An 18,393-nucleotide genomic window follows, 5' to 3' on the forward strand; every position below is an offset into this window, starting at 1 on the left:
CGGCCACTCATAGCAGTGTTAGTTGACGCTTATTTACACTACGATGTTGTGCGCCTAAAGCTATGCAATAAAAGGAGAAACCGAAACCTGTCGGAGATGAATGATGAATGATAGACGGAAAACCAAAAGCAAAACTCTTCTAGTGACTTGTTCGAAATGTTGTTTAGTCTTTTAAGAACCGAAACGAAACGAAAAAAACAAACAAAATACAAAATATTGTACTATGTTCCTTCTCATAGATAAGCAATAAGATGAACGCTTTAAGCCAAGTTAAACGAACGAAAGCAAATCAAACTAAACGAGATCTAAAACTTTTAAACAATTAAAAAACTAACAAAATCTAAATCAAATACGAGTACATACCTAACGAAACATACATAAACTTACATATATACATACATATACATATATATAAAAAACGAAAAATCTAACAAAAAAAAGATTATAAATGTGTGGAAAAGATTTAAAAAAACAAACGAGTATTGTATACATATTTCTATGACTTAATTCTTATACACTTTTTCTAACCATTTTTGAATATCGTACAGTGCAATTCAAGAGAGAGAAAGAGAGAGAGAAATCCACAGAGAGATCTCCGAGCGCACGTTTCAGATCAGATCAGATCAGACTCAGGTTCGGGTTTCATTTGCAATATGGACAACTCGCTTGGGAGTGTTTCCCCGTTGCCGCCGCCCACTCAATTGCAAAACTAATCTGCCACTATCCGTTGCCAACTTTTCCACATTTTCTATACAGGTCTTTTTATACTACACTACCCCAACCATTGGCACATCTGAGGGAAACTACTGTGTATTTCTTTACTTTACAAAGCAATGCTGTCGTCAATCAAATCATTTAATTTCTAAACTGTATGTAAACCACCTTCCACCTTCCACCTTAAAGCCATCTGAAGCAGCAGCTGTTGTTATCGCCTTTAAACTAGTGGCTAGAAACCCTAAACTTAACTTTTAATAATATCATTTTGTACTTTAACTAAACCTTCATCGAAAAAACCAATGAGAAACTCTAAAAACTATAAATATGCTACATACTAAAAACCTGTAATTGTTTTATTTCATTTTAACTTTGAAGGACTTTGAATACCCTGTGATACGCTGGGTAACAATCTTTAAAGAATCCCATTGGATCCAAATCAATTTAAAAGCTTTAAATCTTAGTAAAAATGTTATTTGCAAAGGGTATAATAATTATTATACTAACGATCTGACTCGTTTTTGGATAATTGATACCTAGCCGGCATTCCGGCTGGCTGGCCTTTCCAGATCGCCATGACTATGGCGCAAAATTCTTTTGCATTAATAATTCATGAGATGAGGCCATAAAGACGTAAGTTTAATTGCTTTAAAATTCCAGGTGTTGCATAATATATGCAATATTAACTTGGAATTTCACAGCAACCCGACAGTCGATAATTGGCCGTTTAAAGCAACGCAAGCAAATCTTTACAAATCTCAAAATGCTTATCAAGTGCTTGTTTGTCACTATAATGGTTGTACTCCTGGTTCTACAGGGATGCTCTTCCAAGACGTAAGTTGGCCAGACCGTAGGCAGAGCTCCGCGCTAATTGGATTAGCTTTATAGTTATCAATTTATACCCGCTCGCTGTGTGGATCAGCCCGGAGTGGAGCAGAAGATTGGCGGCCCTCTGAGCCTCTGCAGCTTTCCACCAAAATACCAGACACCGGACGCTGAGGACATCCAAGCCGTGATCAAGCATATACAGGGCCTAAACCTCAATTGACGAAAACAAAAAGAGTGGAAGTTTGTACATCGTTTAGAGAATATTACATTTTATATGCATTAAAGAGCACGCGGGATTATGAAATCAATAAATTTAGCTATAACATTGTAACTTAATTGCTGGCGCGCTTTGTTTGCTGCGCATGTTGTTGCATACGTTTCTCGATTTCGGGTCTGAAGTGACGAATGAGGCCCTGGACAGGCCAGGCGGCACCGTCACCCAATGCGCAAATGGTGTGGCCCTCAATTTGCTTGGAAATCTCCCACAGCATATCAATCTCAGCGGGTTGAGCATCGCCCTTGACAAAGCTATGTTGATATCAGGGAAGGAAAATATGCCTCATTCTGTTTCTGAATAAAATTATCCAAAAATCTACTTACCGAGTCATGATCTTGTTCATCCAGCCAATGCCCTCGCGGCAAGGTGTGCACTGGCCACAGCTCTCGTGCTTGTAGAACGAGATGAGTCTGGCAATCGCCTTGATCACATCCGTGGACTTGTCCATCACAATGATGGCCGCCGTTCCCAGCGATGTTTGGGCCGCAATCAAGCCATCAAAATCCATAATCACATCATCGCATACATTTTTGGGAATAATGGGTGTGGATGAGCCGCCGGGAATGACGCCCAACAGATTGTCCCAGCCACCAGTAACGCCACCACAATGACGCTCAATCAGCTCCTTCAGCGGAATGGACATTTCCTCTTCCACGGTGCAGGGATTGTTCACGTGTCCCGAGATGTTGAAGAGCTTCGTGCCCGAGTTACGGGTGCGTCCAAAACTGGCAAACCAAGTGCCACCGCGACGACAGATAGCGGGTGCGACGGCCACAGTCTCCACATTGGTGACCGTTGTGGGGCAACCAAAGACACCCACATCAGCGGGGAATGGCGGCTTCAAGCGGGGCTTGCCCTGCTTTCCCTCGAGCGACTCAATCAAAGCGGTCTCCTCGCCGCAAATGTATGCCCCAGCGCCACGGTGCATGAAGACATCAAAATCGTAGCCAGTGCCGCAGGCATTCTTGCCAATAAGGCCAGCCTGGTAGGCCTCGGCGATGGCCAGCTGCATGTTGGAGGCCTCGTTGTAAAACTCGCCGCGAATATAGATGTATGCAGCCTGGGCGCCCATGGCAGCGCCCGCAATCAGGCAGCCCTCCACCAGCTTGTGGGGATCGTGACGCATGATGTCACGATCTTTGCAAGTACCAGGCTCGCCTAAAAATACAGAAGAATGTAAATCGGTCTTTTGACACGGATTTCAAAATGCTCACCTTCATCGGCATTCACCACCAAGTACTTGGGGCGTCCATCGCCAGGCTTTTGCATGAAAGACCACTTCATGCCACTGGGGAAGCCAGCGCCACCGCGACCGCGCAGACCCGATGTCTTGATCTCATTGATAATCCAATTGGGACCCTTCAGGACAATCTCCTTGGTCTTGTACCAGTCGCCACGCTTTAAGGCACCCTTCAGCCTCCAGTCGTGGCGTCCATACAAATTTGTGAAGATGCGATCTTCATCGGCCAAGGGACCAAACTTGGTCTTCGTCTGAGGTGGCGGTGTGCCCGCGGGTGGGGCCTGTGTGCTCTGCAGCCGCTGCAGCTGCAGGCTGCCAGGCAGAGTCGCAACTGCAAGAAGCACATGATCAAATCAATTAATTGCGCAGAAACTTTGCTTTGCGTTTTGTTTTGCTTTGCGCAAAAATTACATAAGTTGGTTGCAAGGGAAATGATTGTTTTACTGGCTTGCAGCGACTTGCTTAACAAGTCTCACAAGTAAGCGGACAGCGAATGCTACAGTTAAATCACTAATTAGCACTTTTTAAACGAATTCTTCGCCTCTATTTACCTAATTGCGGCTTGGTTAACAAATTATATCGCACAATTGCAGCCATTTTCGGTCCTGCCAGCTGAAATGTGACTGGTGTGACCGACCCTCAGAAATCCAACAAAATATACTGATGAACTCTAGTTCTTTTATACATATTCCTCGATTTTGATATTTTGATAGAATATTTAGCCATGCCCACTTAATTGTATACAACTGATGAATAAATTTTGTTCAAGATAAGTGTTTTAAGTACTCTTATTTGTTGTATTTTGACAAAAACACGGTTTAAATGAAAAAAATTCATTAAAAAAACAGTCAATGTAACCATCAGTATATTTGTGCAGCCCTAGGTTTATCGGTATATCGGTATATAGTGCTCTATTTTGTCAATTTCATCAATCTATTTAATTTAATTTTCAACGGTATATAAAAATCCAATAAAAGCAAGTATTTGGAATATGCCAGTCGAGAAGAAAATTAATTCACTAATCGGATAAAATTATGTGGGCATGGCTAAATGTTCTATATAGCTAATAATATTCCACGGAATATCAAAAACGAGGAATATGTAAAATATAACTTGAATTCGTCAGTATATTTACGGTATATTTTTAAAATGAGACCGTATATTTTGGTATATTTCTGAGGGTCGGACGCTGACACACTGACTGCAATCTGTTATTTGTTTTATTAAAAAATGGCCCAAAGAACAAACAATAAGCCAAGTAATGGCACGGCAACTGAAGAAACAGATGGAAGTCTGCCAGAAACTACTCCGACACTGCACTTGCGCCTGGAACAGCCGCGGGACGAACGCCGGGTGATCTTTCACGAAGGTGTCATAGACAATGAGCATTTAAACCGCAAGAAATCCAAATGTATGTAACCTTTACACTATTGCTTTGTAGTGCTACGGCTAATGTGTCCAATTTGTAGGCTGCTGCATATATAAGAAACCCCTGGCATTTGGTGAGAGTTCCTCGGAGGACGATGAAGAATGTGAGAACTGTTTTGGCCATCCCGAGAAGCGCAAGAGAAACGCAAGGCACAATCATAATCACGATAATGACAATGAGCCATCTACATCGGCACAGGCATCAACGCAGCCAGGACCATCGGTTGGGGATCCAATTTCCCCGCCCGCTGAGCCCGTTGTTTCGCCAGTCAAGCCTAAGGCCGATCCAACCACACCCATTGACCAGTTCGAACAGACGGGAAAGTCGTAGGATGACATTTTGATTATGTATATTTTCAAACGTTAACAAGTTGTAACTAAATACTAACAGCTATAAACAATCTTTTTTCCGGCAGTAAGAATAACTTCTATATGAACATCTGTCATAAAGAGATAGGGCAGGCACATGGATGTGTAAGTGTTGATGCGACTAAGCGACCTTCATTTCTTCGGCTTCAGCTCGAAAGATTCGTTCACATTAATGGGGATGTTATAGGCCTTTGCCTTGGCCCGTGAGCGCCAAACCTGGCAAAGATGTAGCGTTTTTTAAATAATACAACAAAAATGGGTTTTAAAAATGTACACACCTTAATTGTATAGTCATCGCTGGTGGTCACGAGCATCTCAGAGTCTTTTGGATTGAAGGCCACACTGTTTACCACGTCCGAGTGCTTGAACTTGGCCAAACTAATGCCATAGTAGCGATCCCATAGGTAGGCATGCTGGTCCTCAGCCCCACTGGCCACATACTCCTCGCAGACATCGAGAAATATAAAAAAGCACTCGGTGCTGGGCGTGTAGGCCTTATGGGCGCGCAGCATGTTCCCCACTCTCTTCAGGGTCATCAAATCAATCACATGTATATCAATCTCCTGAGCAATTGGCGGTGGCTCCAGAGGATTGGTAATCACATAGTGCTTTGGCCAGGGGCGCGTATTAACATATAAATAGCGATGATCCGGACTCAGCGCCATGCCAATGATGTGTCCGTGCAGATCGATGACTTTGTCCACCTGATCAAATCGATCCTTGACGGAATCGTAGTCCCACCAATCTGGATCCGTGCGCGGAGTTTGCTGCTGCTGCTGCTCGGCGGCCCGCTTGGCAGCTATTCTCTCCTTCAGCGAGGGCCCAGGATCAAGTTTTTTGGGAAAGTAAACGTTCCTTATGCGCTTGAAGCCGATCTGGTGCGGGGTAAATGTTTTAGAGCCCGTCGAGAAGATGAGATACTTAGGCATGCTATTCTCCAGTTCATCGTACTCCTCATGCACATCCATGGAGTCGTACTCTTCCTCGTCCTCTTCTTCGTTGGCGTCGTTTGTAGGGGCCACTGCTTTTCTGTATTCCTCCAGGTAATGAATGGTGGCATCTCCAGGCCGGGCTCTGGACCGACGTTCGCTTATGTCTGGCAAGTAGTTCTCATCGGGGGTTGCACTTCGTGTGCGTCTAAGGCTGGCGGCATGGGACAGAGGATTCCCACTGGCCTGGGAACCAGATGGCTCATCGTTACTGGGAAACGGAAAGGGCGGACTGCGCGTCTCTTCCTCTACCTTAGCCAAGGGATCGTTACTTTCATCCAACCAAGGACATCTGGCCACCATTATGGCCCTCACCGAGCTCGCATTGCGGTTATAGAACTTGTACAATTGGCTCATTATCGGAACGTGCTCAGAGTCGATCTCTTGATTGGCCTTATTCAGCCACAGAACCGATGTACTCACCAAATGAGCCAGCCAATGCAGGTCCCCTGAGATCAAATACTGATCACTGAACCAAGTGCCAAATATATCATAGGGACGATTGACTACTCTGCAGCGTAAATGGGACTCTGTCGCTCCCAGATAGAACACGGCAATCTCTCCTGATGTGGACTGTGGGGATCCAAAATGCACACCCGAAACCAGCAGCAGTGTGTCACTCTGATTGAACTGCGAATATTGAGAGTACTTCCAGCTGAATTGTTTCATATTGTGCGCATACTTTTCCGTGCATGGATGCTGCGAGTTCCATACCTATGAGCAGGATTATTGATTAACACCCTTTTCATATCGAACGCTGGAGGACTACTCACTATCACATAGCCATCCTTGGAGCAGGTGGCAAACATCTCTCCATTGTGTGCGAAGCTTACATGTAGCACCTGATGCGTATGCCCGTGATTATTCTCCATCGAGGGCTCCAGACGCTGGGCCTGAACAAACGGTATTTGTGTGGACAGACGCTGGTATTCCGATCGCCAGCTCTCTGCACCTGGCTTTAGCGGTATGCTCGGCGAGGCTCTGAAGTTCTCCTGGAACTTTTGACGCCACAACAGATCATCGTTGGCTATGCCGTGCCACCTCCTGCAGCACAGACTCGCCTGGAGCAGTTCGAAGACATTTAAACGCTCGAAGATCTTCAGCAGGGCGGGCTCTGGCAAGGCCCACCAGCCATACGGATCGGTGCAAGTCTCAGTCTCCCCCCCATGGGGGGTTGTGTACTCTCCGTCTGCTGCATTTGTGTGCTTTACCAATCGGGCCTTTTTGAAGGTCACTTCCATTTGATTTCCGAATTTGGGCCGAGTGTCGATACAGCTGTTGCTTCTGCAATTAGGTTTACAGCTCGACTGCCTTTGTGCTATTGGTAATAACTGGTTTTTGCTTTGCCTTTGTTTCAGCGGATAAAACTAAGAGTAACTTTCCCTCTTATTGTTAACGCTTTTTTTTCTTTTGGAACAGCTGTTTGGGTTTGAATGGTATGGTCACACTGGTAATTTGGAAAACAAACTAAATTTGTGGCAGTTTCGGCTTTTCAAAATCAAAGGATTGTAGTTAAATCAGATAAAAGAAATGTTTTAAACATGCACACGATTATGCTGGAAAGGTTTCGCATGCAACACTCTAAAAAGTGAGTAATTCAGCCATGACAGGACACTGATAATGGATTTTTTGTTCTTCCCCAGCATTTCGAGGCTCTTACGGCACTTTAGCCGTCAGTTGGATGGTACGCACAACAATGCCGTGGTAATTGCAGCTGCTGTGCGTACCCCGAGAACACCATTCAAGGCGGAGGAACAGAAGCTGGCTGGAATTGTCATCGATGAGCTGGTGAAACGCACTCTTGTGCCACGAGAGGAGTTCAAAAAGCTAATTGTCTGTTGCTCATCGAATGCATCGGCATCCGACTGCAATGCGAGGCTTGCCAATGTAGCCAAAGAGCTGGGCTTGAAGAGCTGCGAGGCACATGCCCTACAGGACGATATCTGCTCGATTGCTGGACTACGCATGACATTGGATAGTCTCCGGGAGGGAAAGGCGCAGTGCATTATCACGGGAGATACACGCTGCCAGTTTCTTGAACCGGATGATGGTCTTCTGGCCAATGAACTGATGACCGTGCATCAGGCTCCGGCCAGAGGCAAACAAACCGCTAAGGCAGATCCCTCCGAACCAACGCCAACTTTGGGAGCGGCCGCACTGGCCTGGACTACATACGAAACTGCAGAGCGCCTTCAGTTGCAGCCTCTAGCTTTGGTGCGTGAATTTGCTGTGAAAAATAACAGAGAAGATGCTCTGTACCACGTTCATGGCGGTCAGCCTCTTCTTCCCAGTCAAATCCACACGTGGGATCTGGTTACGAGCCGAGAACCGCCCAAACCAAGCTATTTTCACCTAGACCTAAGCGGAAATAATCTGTGCACCCACGATAATTTACATATAACCGCCAGTCACCTTCTCACCCATCTGGTGCACTCCCTGCCTGCTGGCGAGTTGGGCTGTGCGTACATGGATGGAAGCGATGGCCGTTTGATGATAATATTTCTCGAAAAGCTGTGAGTCCCATCGAGTGTTTCCTGTTCAGTGACCCAAAAAAAAATATCAATGTATCTTTCAGCAAACCCAAATCGCCCAGGTGGACGGTCTTCCTCTGCTGACACTGTACACCAAAAAGCCGTGTCCTTTGTGCGATGATTTGGTGTCACAATTGGAACAGAAATATGCTGGTAAATTCAGACTGGAAAAGGTTTACATCGACCGCAAGGAGAATGTACGTTACTTGCGGCTATTTCGGCATGATATACCTGTCTTGTTCTTTAATGGCCAATTTCTATGCATGCACAAATTGAACGAGGAAGCGCTGCGAGAACGTCTGGCTGGCTTGGAATAGGTTTAAACATCTGTACATCTGGCATAAACCAAATTTAACGTTTAAAATAATTCGCCCATGGGTTTGATGGTAATATCGTGAATCTGCAAAGCAAACATATGGATTGTAGGTACATTTTAAGGGGTTAATTTCTTCGTACCTGCACGTGAGGCGGTGTGCGCAGTGCATATAGCACTGCATCCGCTATATTTGATGGCTCCAGCCTGACCATATCCTTCACATAGAAGTGTATCTCTTCCGGGAATATGTTTGTGTTCACCGCCCCGGGGCAAATGCCGGTCACACGCACCTTGCTCTTGTGCAATTGAAACTCCTGGCGATAGGTTTCCGTAATTGCTGTTATGGCAAACTTGGTGGCCGGATATATGTTGAACGAGGGCAAAACGTCGATAAAGTTGAGCACTTGCTGTCCTGCAATGCTGTTTATGATTAAAACATGACCCTCTGTATCCCGCTTCTTCATGTTGTTGAATGCCTCCCTAGTGCACCAGAGCACACCCATCACATTGGTGTCAATGACATCACGCAGTTTTTGGGTATTCCCCGGCGCCACTAGTTCCGTTTCCGTGTGATGCCAGCATTGTTCAGCAGAACATCGGGTCCTTCCAGCTCCCTTTCTATCCAGTCGAAAGAGCTCAGGACCTGGTCCTCTTTCGATACGTCGCACCGTCTGGGAATGAAATTGGCCTGCAAATGTTTCGGCAAGGTGTCCCTGAGCTCCCGCAGCTTTTCTTCTCGCCGTGCCAGACCCACCACACGCAATCCTGCACCAATCATGGCACGAGCACATGCAGCTCCAATTCCGCCGCTTGCACCTGTGACCACAGCGAGTTTGTTCTGCCAGCGTTCCATGCTATCGAGTGAATGAAATGCTGATGTAAGCTTTTGGAACCAGGCAGCGCCATCTAATTTGCCTTTCTTTGGCTTCATTAAATATAGGTTAATCTCCAATGGTCAAATGGAATTTGAACTCGATAACAGTCAACGTGTTCCTCTACATCGATGTTAACAGCGCTGCGCTTAACAGTTAAAAAAATATTTCAATACTCTGTTATGTTAGTCCTGTAACAATCGAATTGTTAAATATAAGGCGCGCCGTTCAAAATTGAACCGACGGTTTATTTACGATACATCGGTATCAGTCTTAGAAAAGGTCTTTATTAATTAAATTTTAACAACAGTTCAGAAAACTATGAAGATACTATATTAAATGAGCAAAATATGGTATAGACATGCCTGAGAACTGAGAACGATTAACCCATTGCAACCCAAGGTGTATTTTAATACTCCACCGAAAATAATAAAAATTTTAGCGCAGTTCAGGAGATGTCGTGGTTTTTTTAAGTTCAGAGGAAAGATGGCATGAATCTACAAGAAAAATTTACAATCGTATAATATTTTCCGCCACTTACCACTTACTATTTAAAAAGAGGGGGCTGAAGTGGGCTAAGTTCGGTTTTTCAGGGTCTATACAGCACGCAGGTGTTGAGATTTTAAGCAAATTTATAGTGAAAACATTCAATTTAAGTCAAATAAACGTTAAGAAAGCATTTATCAAACAAAATGGCACAAATGGACATCGAATTAAAGAAGGTGAGGCCGCTGTCCAAGGCTCCAGGCGAGACCGGCGTGCAGCGCGTGCTTCCCATTACTCATTTCTATTCATCCCCTCCCGCAGGCCTTCACCGAGATGCAGATCAACAAATTGGAGACATCCAAGAAGATCAATATGATCGACATGAAATGCGATATGGTCAAGACGGGCAAACACAAATATCTGTTGACGGAAAAGGGCACAAACAATTTGGACAATGATACGAGGTGTGTTTGGATGTGATGCCCTATAATTTTTCTTTTATGCCTTAATTGGAAATCTACTCGACTATTACAGGGTTTATATGTCTGTTGGTCGCATGTTTCTGCTTACGGACGTTCAAAATATGCGCGAAGATCTGAAGATCAAGCAGGAGAAATGTGAAAAGGCCATTGAACTACTCGAAAAGAAGAAGGAATTTCTGCAGAAGTCATTGAAAGACCAGGAGGACGGTTGCGAGAGCTGGTTCAACAGCGCAAGGAGGCTGATGTCGTCGCGAAATAGATGCCATTGTAGCCGCACAAACACACAAGAAACACACATTTTATTCGGTTCATTTTAAATATAATTGTCCAAATTGAAGTTGGCATAACTAACGAACTCGTTGCCCAAATTACGTTCATGCTCCGGTCGGAAAATTGCACTTATGCACCGGCAACAGGCTGTGAGCCAGGGTTCCACTACCTCTCCAGAGCAAAATATCAGTTTGGAATCACTTAGACTGCTCTGCAGCTTAAGGATAATGGCAGATATTTTCTCTATGCACTCCTTGGACAAGAACGGCGGGTCGGCCTATGATTAAATCATATTTTTTGTGATGGTTTATCAGATAGTCTGGATCTATACAATTGATATCGTAATGGACCAAAATCAGTGCCGTAGGCTGAAAAACGCTCGTCGTACTCGAAGATGCTGACTAAAAAGGAGGGAGAAGGTCACAAAGATGGGTAGTTGGAATTTGACTATTTCCTCACCGTGGTCATATATATCTTTAATATCCTTGTAAAGAGATGGGAACAAGACAGCAAAGCTATGCTGTAGTTGCGTTCTTCGGGTTTATTTGGTTGTTCCTTCAATAGCTTGGCAACAATGTTACGTACTGTGAGTTTGGTCTTTTTGCTATACCAGAACTGGCTCAATTGCTGCAGATATAAAATATGACACGTTTAGCACGCCAAAACTCGAAGTTATCTTAATAACTTGCCCAATTCTCTTCAAATGTTGCTTCCTTACCGTCCTGGTTTACAATGCGATCCTCCTCTTCGGCCTCGCGTTTGGAACGCTCTGCCAGGATTCATTGAGAATGGCTAGTGGTGTCGGCGGGGAGTGCAAGGTCGTCCTCCATGACTATATTTTCTGACACTTCAAAGCAGAAAGGGCTATTTTAAAAATAAATTCAAACTATAATGTGCGTTCGCTCTGTTCCGCGCTATGGCATTATTTAGTGCTGGCTCTTTAGTTCATTTCTATCTCACCGGTTCCACAGTTTCCGAGATATGGTATTATTTAGTGCTGGAACTCTACTGAGCCAGAACTAGTTCAAAGTGTAAGAGGAAGAGACCGAGACGTATTTGATTTACGTGTAAAATTTGTATTAAATTTTTGTACCATATCGCCAGTGAGAAACCCTGGACTCATTTGCTGCTCAGTGAACGGTAAGTTCGCAGATAGATTTTAATTCAAAACATCTTGGATTACGCGGCATTTTGTGTGAGACAACGCTGACTGTCTGCAGGCGCACGGGGAATGAGGAATATAATACCTGGCCCAACTTTCTTCACGCGACAAAATCGTCCCAAAATCATTTAAAACTGTACGCGGAGCGGAGCAACGAACCCCAACCCCCCTTCGTTCCTTATTAACCCAATTCGACACCGAGTGCTGCTGGCATTATAATCAAAAAGTATGCAGGTCTCTTGTGTGTGCCCCTAATCCGATCGCTTGTTACTGGGGAGAGTTGGAGAAGCATATAATTCAAAGTTTTCGAAGGGGCCCTGCACTTTGAGCGCGGTCTGTAGTATATCTGTGTAGATACATTCTGCTTGTCATTTGATCTTGTTTTATTATTTAAAGTTCAGACATGTCAATCGGAGGCAATTTGTGAGCGTGCGTGTACACCCGTACCGTACCCCCGTGCCCGGGTATTCTGTTCTACCTCTGACGTGTTCCTTGCTGTTCCGACCACGTGACGTCATTTATTTATACATATTTCATCACAATTTTATCAGATTGGTGACTTTTTGGTTTCGCATGAATAATCCAAATCTATTGTCAAAGGCAATTATCAAAGTGAAGTACCAGTTGACCCAGTTCGTTGAAGGACCCATCCTTAAAATCAATAGTAATGTCATATCTTAGCCCACCTCCGCTTGAATGCTCTTGCATATTAAATGACACCTAATGACCCGCCTTCATTCCCGCTACATCAGTCATTTTATGTACACATATCCCAGGTACATGTACATACACGTAGGAGTCCGCACTGACCGCTGCGCCGCCGCACTCTCTCGGTGTGTGTTGTGTTGTTTACCCAACTCTTGCTTCCGCGGTACGGTGGTATCTCTTGCTGTCTCTGCCTCTCTCCTTCGCACTCTGTGTGGCAGCCACCTGTTTGGCCATATTTGTGTCTGTCTGTGTTAATATTTCGACGTGTATTTCGTAACAACCATGCACTGCACATTGTGGGCCAGACGTCAGTCAGTCGTATCATCTTGCACTCCCCTGTCTTGTCTGTAATTGCAAGTTTCTTAAACTTTACGAGGAAATTTACAAGTTTTACTGTGCTTTGCATCATAATTGCTGGCATTTTAAGTTTTAGGAAAGACCTTTTCGGCTGGAGATAAGAATTGAATGAATATTAAGCCATAAACTGCAATTGAAGAGCATTTAAGTTTCGCTTCTTACCATTGTGTTTTAACCCTTTTGTGATTTCTTGTTTTTTGTGGCCTATGCAAACATGGTTTGGTCTGTAATTCATTTCATCTTGAGTCAACGTGACCATTAAAACGCCTCTTTGACACGCCCATTCTTGTGTTTAAGTGGTGTTGTGAAGTGTGTCTGGGTTTGCAACTTTCCATTTGACTGGTTTAACAACCGGAGTCAAATTTCAATTGAAAGCCAAAGCGCGTGCTGTTCCAAAGCCCTGAGCAGCACAAGATCTCAGTCGTAGACCGAGTCATAAGTTCATGGAGTGTGGATCAGCATATGCTGAAAGAAAGATCTCTAAAGGAAGAAACTTCACCAAAGGTGAAGAACACACACAGACATTAGATATGGTTCGGTGGTTGCCTAGTCAGGGTATGGGGGTTAGCTTATCAGGTCAATACCGAAGCGATAAGAACAGAATTCCCGCTGATAACGCTGAAAGTAAACTCATTACGTTTCTCTATTGTATTTTCTTCCCTTTCATGACTGACTTGCAGACTAAAAATCCAGTAAGGTGAACAGCGATCAACCGACAAGTTCATAATGAGCACATCCACCGACCAGCCCACCGCGCTTCGATAGCGCCGAGACCAATGGCTCTGAGAGCACATCACAGCAGCAGGAGCAACAGCAAGCAGCAGCAGAACCAGAACCAACCACAGAATGCTCCGGCCAAGCTCTTGCAGCATTTCCAAAACGAAATCGAATTGATTCCGCACTGTGGGCCCTGCGGCTGCTATCGATATGCTTTACCGTGAGCTATGGTTGCCCGTATTTACGTGAGTATTCAAAAAGAGAACAGAAAAGAACAGCATGTTTAATTCATATATCTTCTCCACAGTTCACAACAGAGCTCCTTCCACCAAGGTTCTGTTGGCCAATGCGGCCATCTCTGCCCTGCGTCTTCATCAACGTGTACCCGCCTTCTCGTTCAGTCGCGAATTCCTGAGCAAATTGTTTGCCGAAGACTCGTGTCACTACATGGTGTACTCTCTGATCTTCTTCAACATTCGGCCGTCGCTCTTGGTCCTGGTCCCCGTGCTGCTCTACTCTGTGCTGCACGCCTCCAGCTATTCACTTAATTGTTGGATGTAAGCATGCTAAGGAGATGTCCTTGATTGACCATAGCTTAATTGTTGTGCTTATTTTATAGCTGATTGGCCAGAACTCGTGGTGGGGCGCCCGTTTCATCATCTCGATTGTGGAGTTCCAGGCGGCCAACATACTGAAGGCCACAGGCATTCTGCGAGATCTTCATTATGCCCTATGCTATTGTTCTTACTTTTATGTGATGTTTTGGTTAATTTTTCGTTGCTTTCTTGAATGTTTTATAATCCTTTTCGTTGCCCTTTTAGGAGCCACGCGGGCCTGATGACACCAATTATCTACTATCACTATGTGGTGATGCGTTATACCTCACGCCGCAATCCCCTATCCTCGCACCGCCTTTGCCGAGCTGCGCATCACCTTCGAGACGCTGGCCGCTCGTGCTCCTCCTGCCATCGCCAAAATCATTCGCGGGGGCATTGCCATTGTTAGCCGATTGGCGCCGCAGCCAACGCCTGTGCCTCCTCAGTAAGGAGAACAGAACCACTGCTGGAGGAGGACGCTACTAAGGACATCTAAATAAGCTTATTTAACTATTGTACCACCCCACTCACACACAGACGCTCATTCAAGTGTTTAGGGTTCATTTGGTTTTATTTGTTAGTCAAAAAGTTGTTTGCATTACACCATTTCCGTATAGGGGCCCTCACAAATCGGTTTGTTGTCTTTTTCTTTACCATCCGACGCGTTTTGGCATGTAATTTCTGAGTAAACTCACCATTTTCACGACACATATTCAAAGCGTATTATTAACATTAAATTCAAAAGAGTAACAAATTAGTTATAATTTGTTTCGCTATAATTTATACGTTATTTAAAACTGAACAACCGACCTGGACAACTGAAGATGAACAATGAAGATGATTTACATATATTTTTTATGAATGTGTAAAACTATTAAGTGAACAAAACGAAACAGAGTAAAGTAAACTTAAATAAATCAGAAAATGTTCAAGATGGTAGATGTTTGGTTATTTTGTGAGTCAATCAAGAGTACACGTATAAGTAAATTTTAAAGGATGTACATATAGAGAGATCTGTTGTTGTAATACCTCGACACAGCCAGGACGTAGCCCCGAGCAGAAAAAGTCAGCATGGATTTCCCTATCAACTACTGCTATTTGCCAAATATGTATATGCTAGTCTCCCCATTGCACATCCAAACTGACTATATTTAACCCACTTAAAGGAGAAAAGCTGGTTTTACGAAAGCCCATTTAGAGGTAATAGCTAAACTATACGGTTACAAACGCTTGATAGACACGACCCTTAAATTTCCAATGGATTTAAATAAGTAATCAAGTAAGTAAGAAACCTCTCAAAACAAGCTCAACTAAGATTTCTCTAAATGAATCCTGTCTTAGTAAAAGATTTGGTTGAATAAATCCTAATATTCTTAAATCTCTCATTTCGGTGTTCCCAAAGTAATTCCAAAGTAATGATGCCCCACCTCCGATTTTAATGCTGATATATTATAAACTTAAGATTCCATATTACATTACAAGATCGTCTGATGGATCTCTTTTAAGTTAAGAGAAGCGCCATTTAAAGCTTTTTTCACCATTCTCTTAAAATCTGTATTCAGAAATTGAGGTCGCCCCGAAGTATGCAACAGTATTTTCCCTTTCAAAGCACACAGACAACACAGAAAGCGGCATATTCAGTTGCGTTTTCGCTTTCATTTTGAAGAGAAAAGTGCCCGTTGGGAGGGAGGCAAAGGGTGTGGCATGCCGCCCCATGAGTAAATTAACCAATTTAAACTCCAACCAACGCGTATCTGAGCATGTTTTGCCAGTGTTTCTGGCTTTCTTTTTCAACCACCGAACCCCACTTTTTGTGCCCATCTGGAAAATAATCGAATGCTCTCGGGGGAGGTTTGGGGTGGGTGGGTGTTGGAGAGTGGAGAATGTGTGCTTAGCTCCGCTTCCCGATTTGCCCTCAAGTTCAATGAACTTCTACTGCCGTGCGCCAAAAAAGAAGTGTGCTCTCTGGTCTCCGGCAAGAGGGTGAAGATGGAGAAATACTTGGAGGGAGAGACTCACTTTCGTTTGTAGTGCGGGGTAAAGTTTTCCCTGTCTCTCGGGAGTGGTGTGGTGGGGCCGTTTTGGGGGGAGTATGGGGTACGGGAAATAGTCCATCATCCAACAGCATAGCCAGTGAGCCACGCGATGGCTGATGGCGTGTCGGTGTCGGTGTCGATTGGGAAACGTCTGCGTGCTGACTGGTTTATTGGGTTCTGACACTTTCCATAGTCCAAAGATTTGTTTTTTCCTTTCCAGAAAGATCCCAAGAGCAGCAGCAACGAAATTTTGTGGCCAAGGATTAATTTCGTTTATTTTTTTGACCGCTTTTCACAGTTTTTTTTTATTATCCCATTGTCTGTGGGTGTGCTGTGGGGGCGGCTTTTTTCCCCCAAATTGATTTGTAGCTTCCGTGTTTACAGAAGGCACTGTGAACCGGAGATGGTGGATCATCTTGATGAGAGTTTTTGGTATGTGCTCAAAGATTTCAATATGTTTTTTGGAGTTCAAAGGCTATGGGGGAATCACTGATCCATCGGTCTGCGGTTAGAGAATGAAGAAGATACAGAGGATTGTGTCTGCCTATTTGATTGATTTTTTATAAATTTTCCGCCGCAGTTTGTTTCCAAATAAGCTTATCCTAGAGCATGTCTTATCTGTCCTTAGAAATACTCAATTTTACAATAAATCGCAGCAAAAATTATCTGCCATACGTCAAGTAACTCATATCTAATCATAAACGTCTAACTAAACGAACCACAAATCTAATATTTGACTTAAATTCATGCTAATTCTATCACTACCATCAAATAAAGAATAATACTTAAATTTGTCGTATGTTCTTCGCCCCAAAAGGTCTGCATATATGGGTCAAGCCAAGGCACATGGACGGGGCGGGTCGGCCGGGTGTCTGTATAGGCATACCACCATCATAGTTATGATATGGGATTGCAGAGCGCCCTACCAATCCTCAGCTTGGGACACGCATAAATGTACGCATAAATAAAGCGAATGCTGATTGATGCATGTTCCACCCTCGCCGGCCTCCTGCCCCCCACAGAAGAATATAAAACAAACTTCTAAAATGACATCATGACAGAGCCCCCATACCATACGCATCTAAACCGAAAAACAGCCGAAAAACAGTTGGCATTTTGTGTGTGTGTAATAGACAATAAGAATTAAATTAGACACAGAAAGCGAAAGGCAGAAAGCACAGCTGAAAATTAAGCCTAGGCTTTTTGGGGTGTCCGCTCAGCTGTCCGTCCGCCAGTCCGCCAGTCCGTCCCCCTGCCTGTCCGCCTGACGACCCCCGTCACTCGTCGCTCCTCTCCACACCACACAACGCAAACACATTGAGCGACGGACGGCCGTGAGGTCTTTGAACTCCATCAAATGTTCTACTGAAAATGGGTCACGACTCAAGTATTTCCCAACAAAAAAAAAACACCGAAATTTCCCTGTTGTCAGTGTTTCTGGTGGTGGTGTCTGCGGAAACTTCTTCTAAGAGCACCACGCACTGTGCGCGTTCTCCCCGAAGCAATTTCAATTGTATTGCGTAGTCGCCTGGAGTTTGCGCAGCTCGAACGAACAGCTGATGGCTGGGCAAAAGGGAATTTGAGCGTGCGGAAGGGTGGGTGGGTTTTTGCAATGGGTCTGTGTGTGTTGTCAAGAGGTATGTACATGTCACATACAGAAGATTGATAAGGGTCTAAACTAGATGGTCGATGGATTTGAATTCTTATTAGCAGGCTCTTCGAATAACCGTAAACCGTACCATGCAAATACTCGTATGAAATATCGTTCCAAGACCACTAGAAAGAATTAAATCTATAGACGGAGAGAGAAAAGAGAGACATCATCCCAAAGTACTCGTTTGCTCTTTTTTTATTTCCTTTGCAGTTTTTATTGATATAATGCCTCAACAAACTTCTCCCATCTCCGCAATATCCCACCACTTCACTCCACTCAGAATACCACTCAAACAAGTGACAACCATTTCCCTTCCCTCAAACCGAAAACATCCCGCTGGGAAATCAACGAGCTTCACTCC

At 44.2% G+C, this 18,393-nt stretch overlaps 6 protein-coding genes and 4 pseudogenes across 6 annotated transcripts; 6 read left to right on the forward strand and 4 right to left on the reverse strand.

Moving 5' to 3' along the window:
- Window positions 1–1,467: 1,467 nt before the first annotated feature.
- Window positions 1,468–1,878, forward strand: LOC113565884. The gene is made up of 2 exons (XM_026989245.1): window positions 1,468–1,548; window positions 1,603–1,878. The coding sequence occupies exons 1-2, from the start codon at window positions 1,478–1,480 to the stop codon at window positions 1,760–1,762; spliced, it is 231 nt and encodes a 76-aa protein (XP_026845046.1). The 5' UTR covers window positions 1,468–1,477; the 3' UTR covers window positions 1,763–1,878.
- On the reverse strand, window positions 1,792–3,688 carry LOC113565883 (NADH dehydrogenase [ubiquinone] flavoprotein 1, mitochondrial-like). Its single transcript, XM_026989244.1, has 4 exons — window positions 3,611–3,688; window positions 3,034–3,390; window positions 2,143–2,977; window positions 1,792–2,070 (listed from the first exon to the last, which is right to left on the reverse strand). The coding sequence occupies exons 1-4, from the start codon at window positions 3,654–3,656 to the stop codon at window positions 1,875–1,877; spliced, it is 1,434 nt and encodes a 477-aa protein (XP_026845045.1). The 5' UTR covers window positions 3,657–3,688; the 3' UTR covers window positions 1,792–1,874.
- A 601-nt stretch (window positions 3,689–4,289) lies between these two features.
- On the forward strand, window positions 4,290–4,890 carry LOC6589229 (E3 ubiquitin-protein ligase PPP1R11). The gene is made up of 2 exons (XM_002014182.2): window positions 4,290–4,470; window positions 4,529–4,890. Exons 1-2 carry the CDS (start codon window positions 4,290–4,292, stop codon window positions 4,816–4,818), a joined length of 471 nt encoding a protein of 156 aa, XP_002014218.1. The 3' UTR covers window positions 4,819–4,890.
- Window positions 4,821–7,239, reverse strand: LOC113565872 (F-box/WD repeat-containing protein 5-like). Its single transcript, XM_026989232.1, has 3 exons — window positions 6,619–7,239; window positions 5,135–6,559; window positions 4,821–5,072 (listed from the first exon to the last, which is right to left on the reverse strand). The coding sequence occupies exons 1-3, from the start codon at window positions 7,084–7,086 to the stop codon at window positions 4,989–4,991; spliced, it is 1,977 nt and encodes a 658-aa protein (XP_026845033.1). The 5' UTR covers window positions 7,087–7,239; the 3' UTR covers window positions 4,821–4,988.
- Window positions 7,240–7,350: 111 nt separating this feature from the next.
- On the forward strand, window positions 7,351–8,424 carry LOC113565877 (the record flags this gene model as incomplete). Its single annotated transcript, XM_026989239.1, has 3 exons — window positions 7,351–7,433; window positions 7,489–8,358; window positions 8,421–8,424. Coding segments are annotated over exons 1-3 (921 nt in total), but the record flags the coding sequence as incomplete, so codon positions are not given.
- Window positions 8,425–8,426: 2 nt separating this feature from the next.
- LOC113565879 (glutaredoxin-like protein C5orf63 homolog) lies at window positions 8,427–8,743 on the forward strand (the record flags this gene model as incomplete). Its single annotated transcript, XM_026989240.1, has 1 exon — window positions 8,427–8,743. A coding segment is annotated over one exon (267 nt), but the record flags the coding sequence as incomplete, so codon positions are not given.
- LOC113565878 lies at window positions 8,716–9,608 on the reverse strand (annotated as a pseudogene).
- A 598-nt stretch (window positions 9,609–10,206) lies between these two features.
- On the forward strand, window positions 10,207–10,887 carry LOC113565882 (annotated as a pseudogene).
- Window positions 10,846–11,679, reverse strand: LOC6589224 (annotated as a pseudogene).
- Window positions 11,680–13,777: 2,098 nt separating this feature from the next.
- On the forward strand, window positions 13,778–14,869 carry LOC6589697 (annotated as a pseudogene).
- The last annotated feature ends 3,524 nt before the right edge of the window (window positions 14,870–18,393 follow it).

This window comes from Drosophila persimilis, unplaced genomic scaffold, assembly GCF_003286085.1.
Source record: "Drosophila persimilis strain 14011-0111.01,24,50 unplaced genomic scaffold, DperRS2 tig00000199-arrow-arrow-pilon, whole genome shotgun sequence".
Classification (NCBI taxonomy): domain Eukaryota; kingdom Metazoa; phylum Arthropoda; class Insecta; order Diptera; family Drosophilidae; genus Drosophila; species Drosophila persimilis.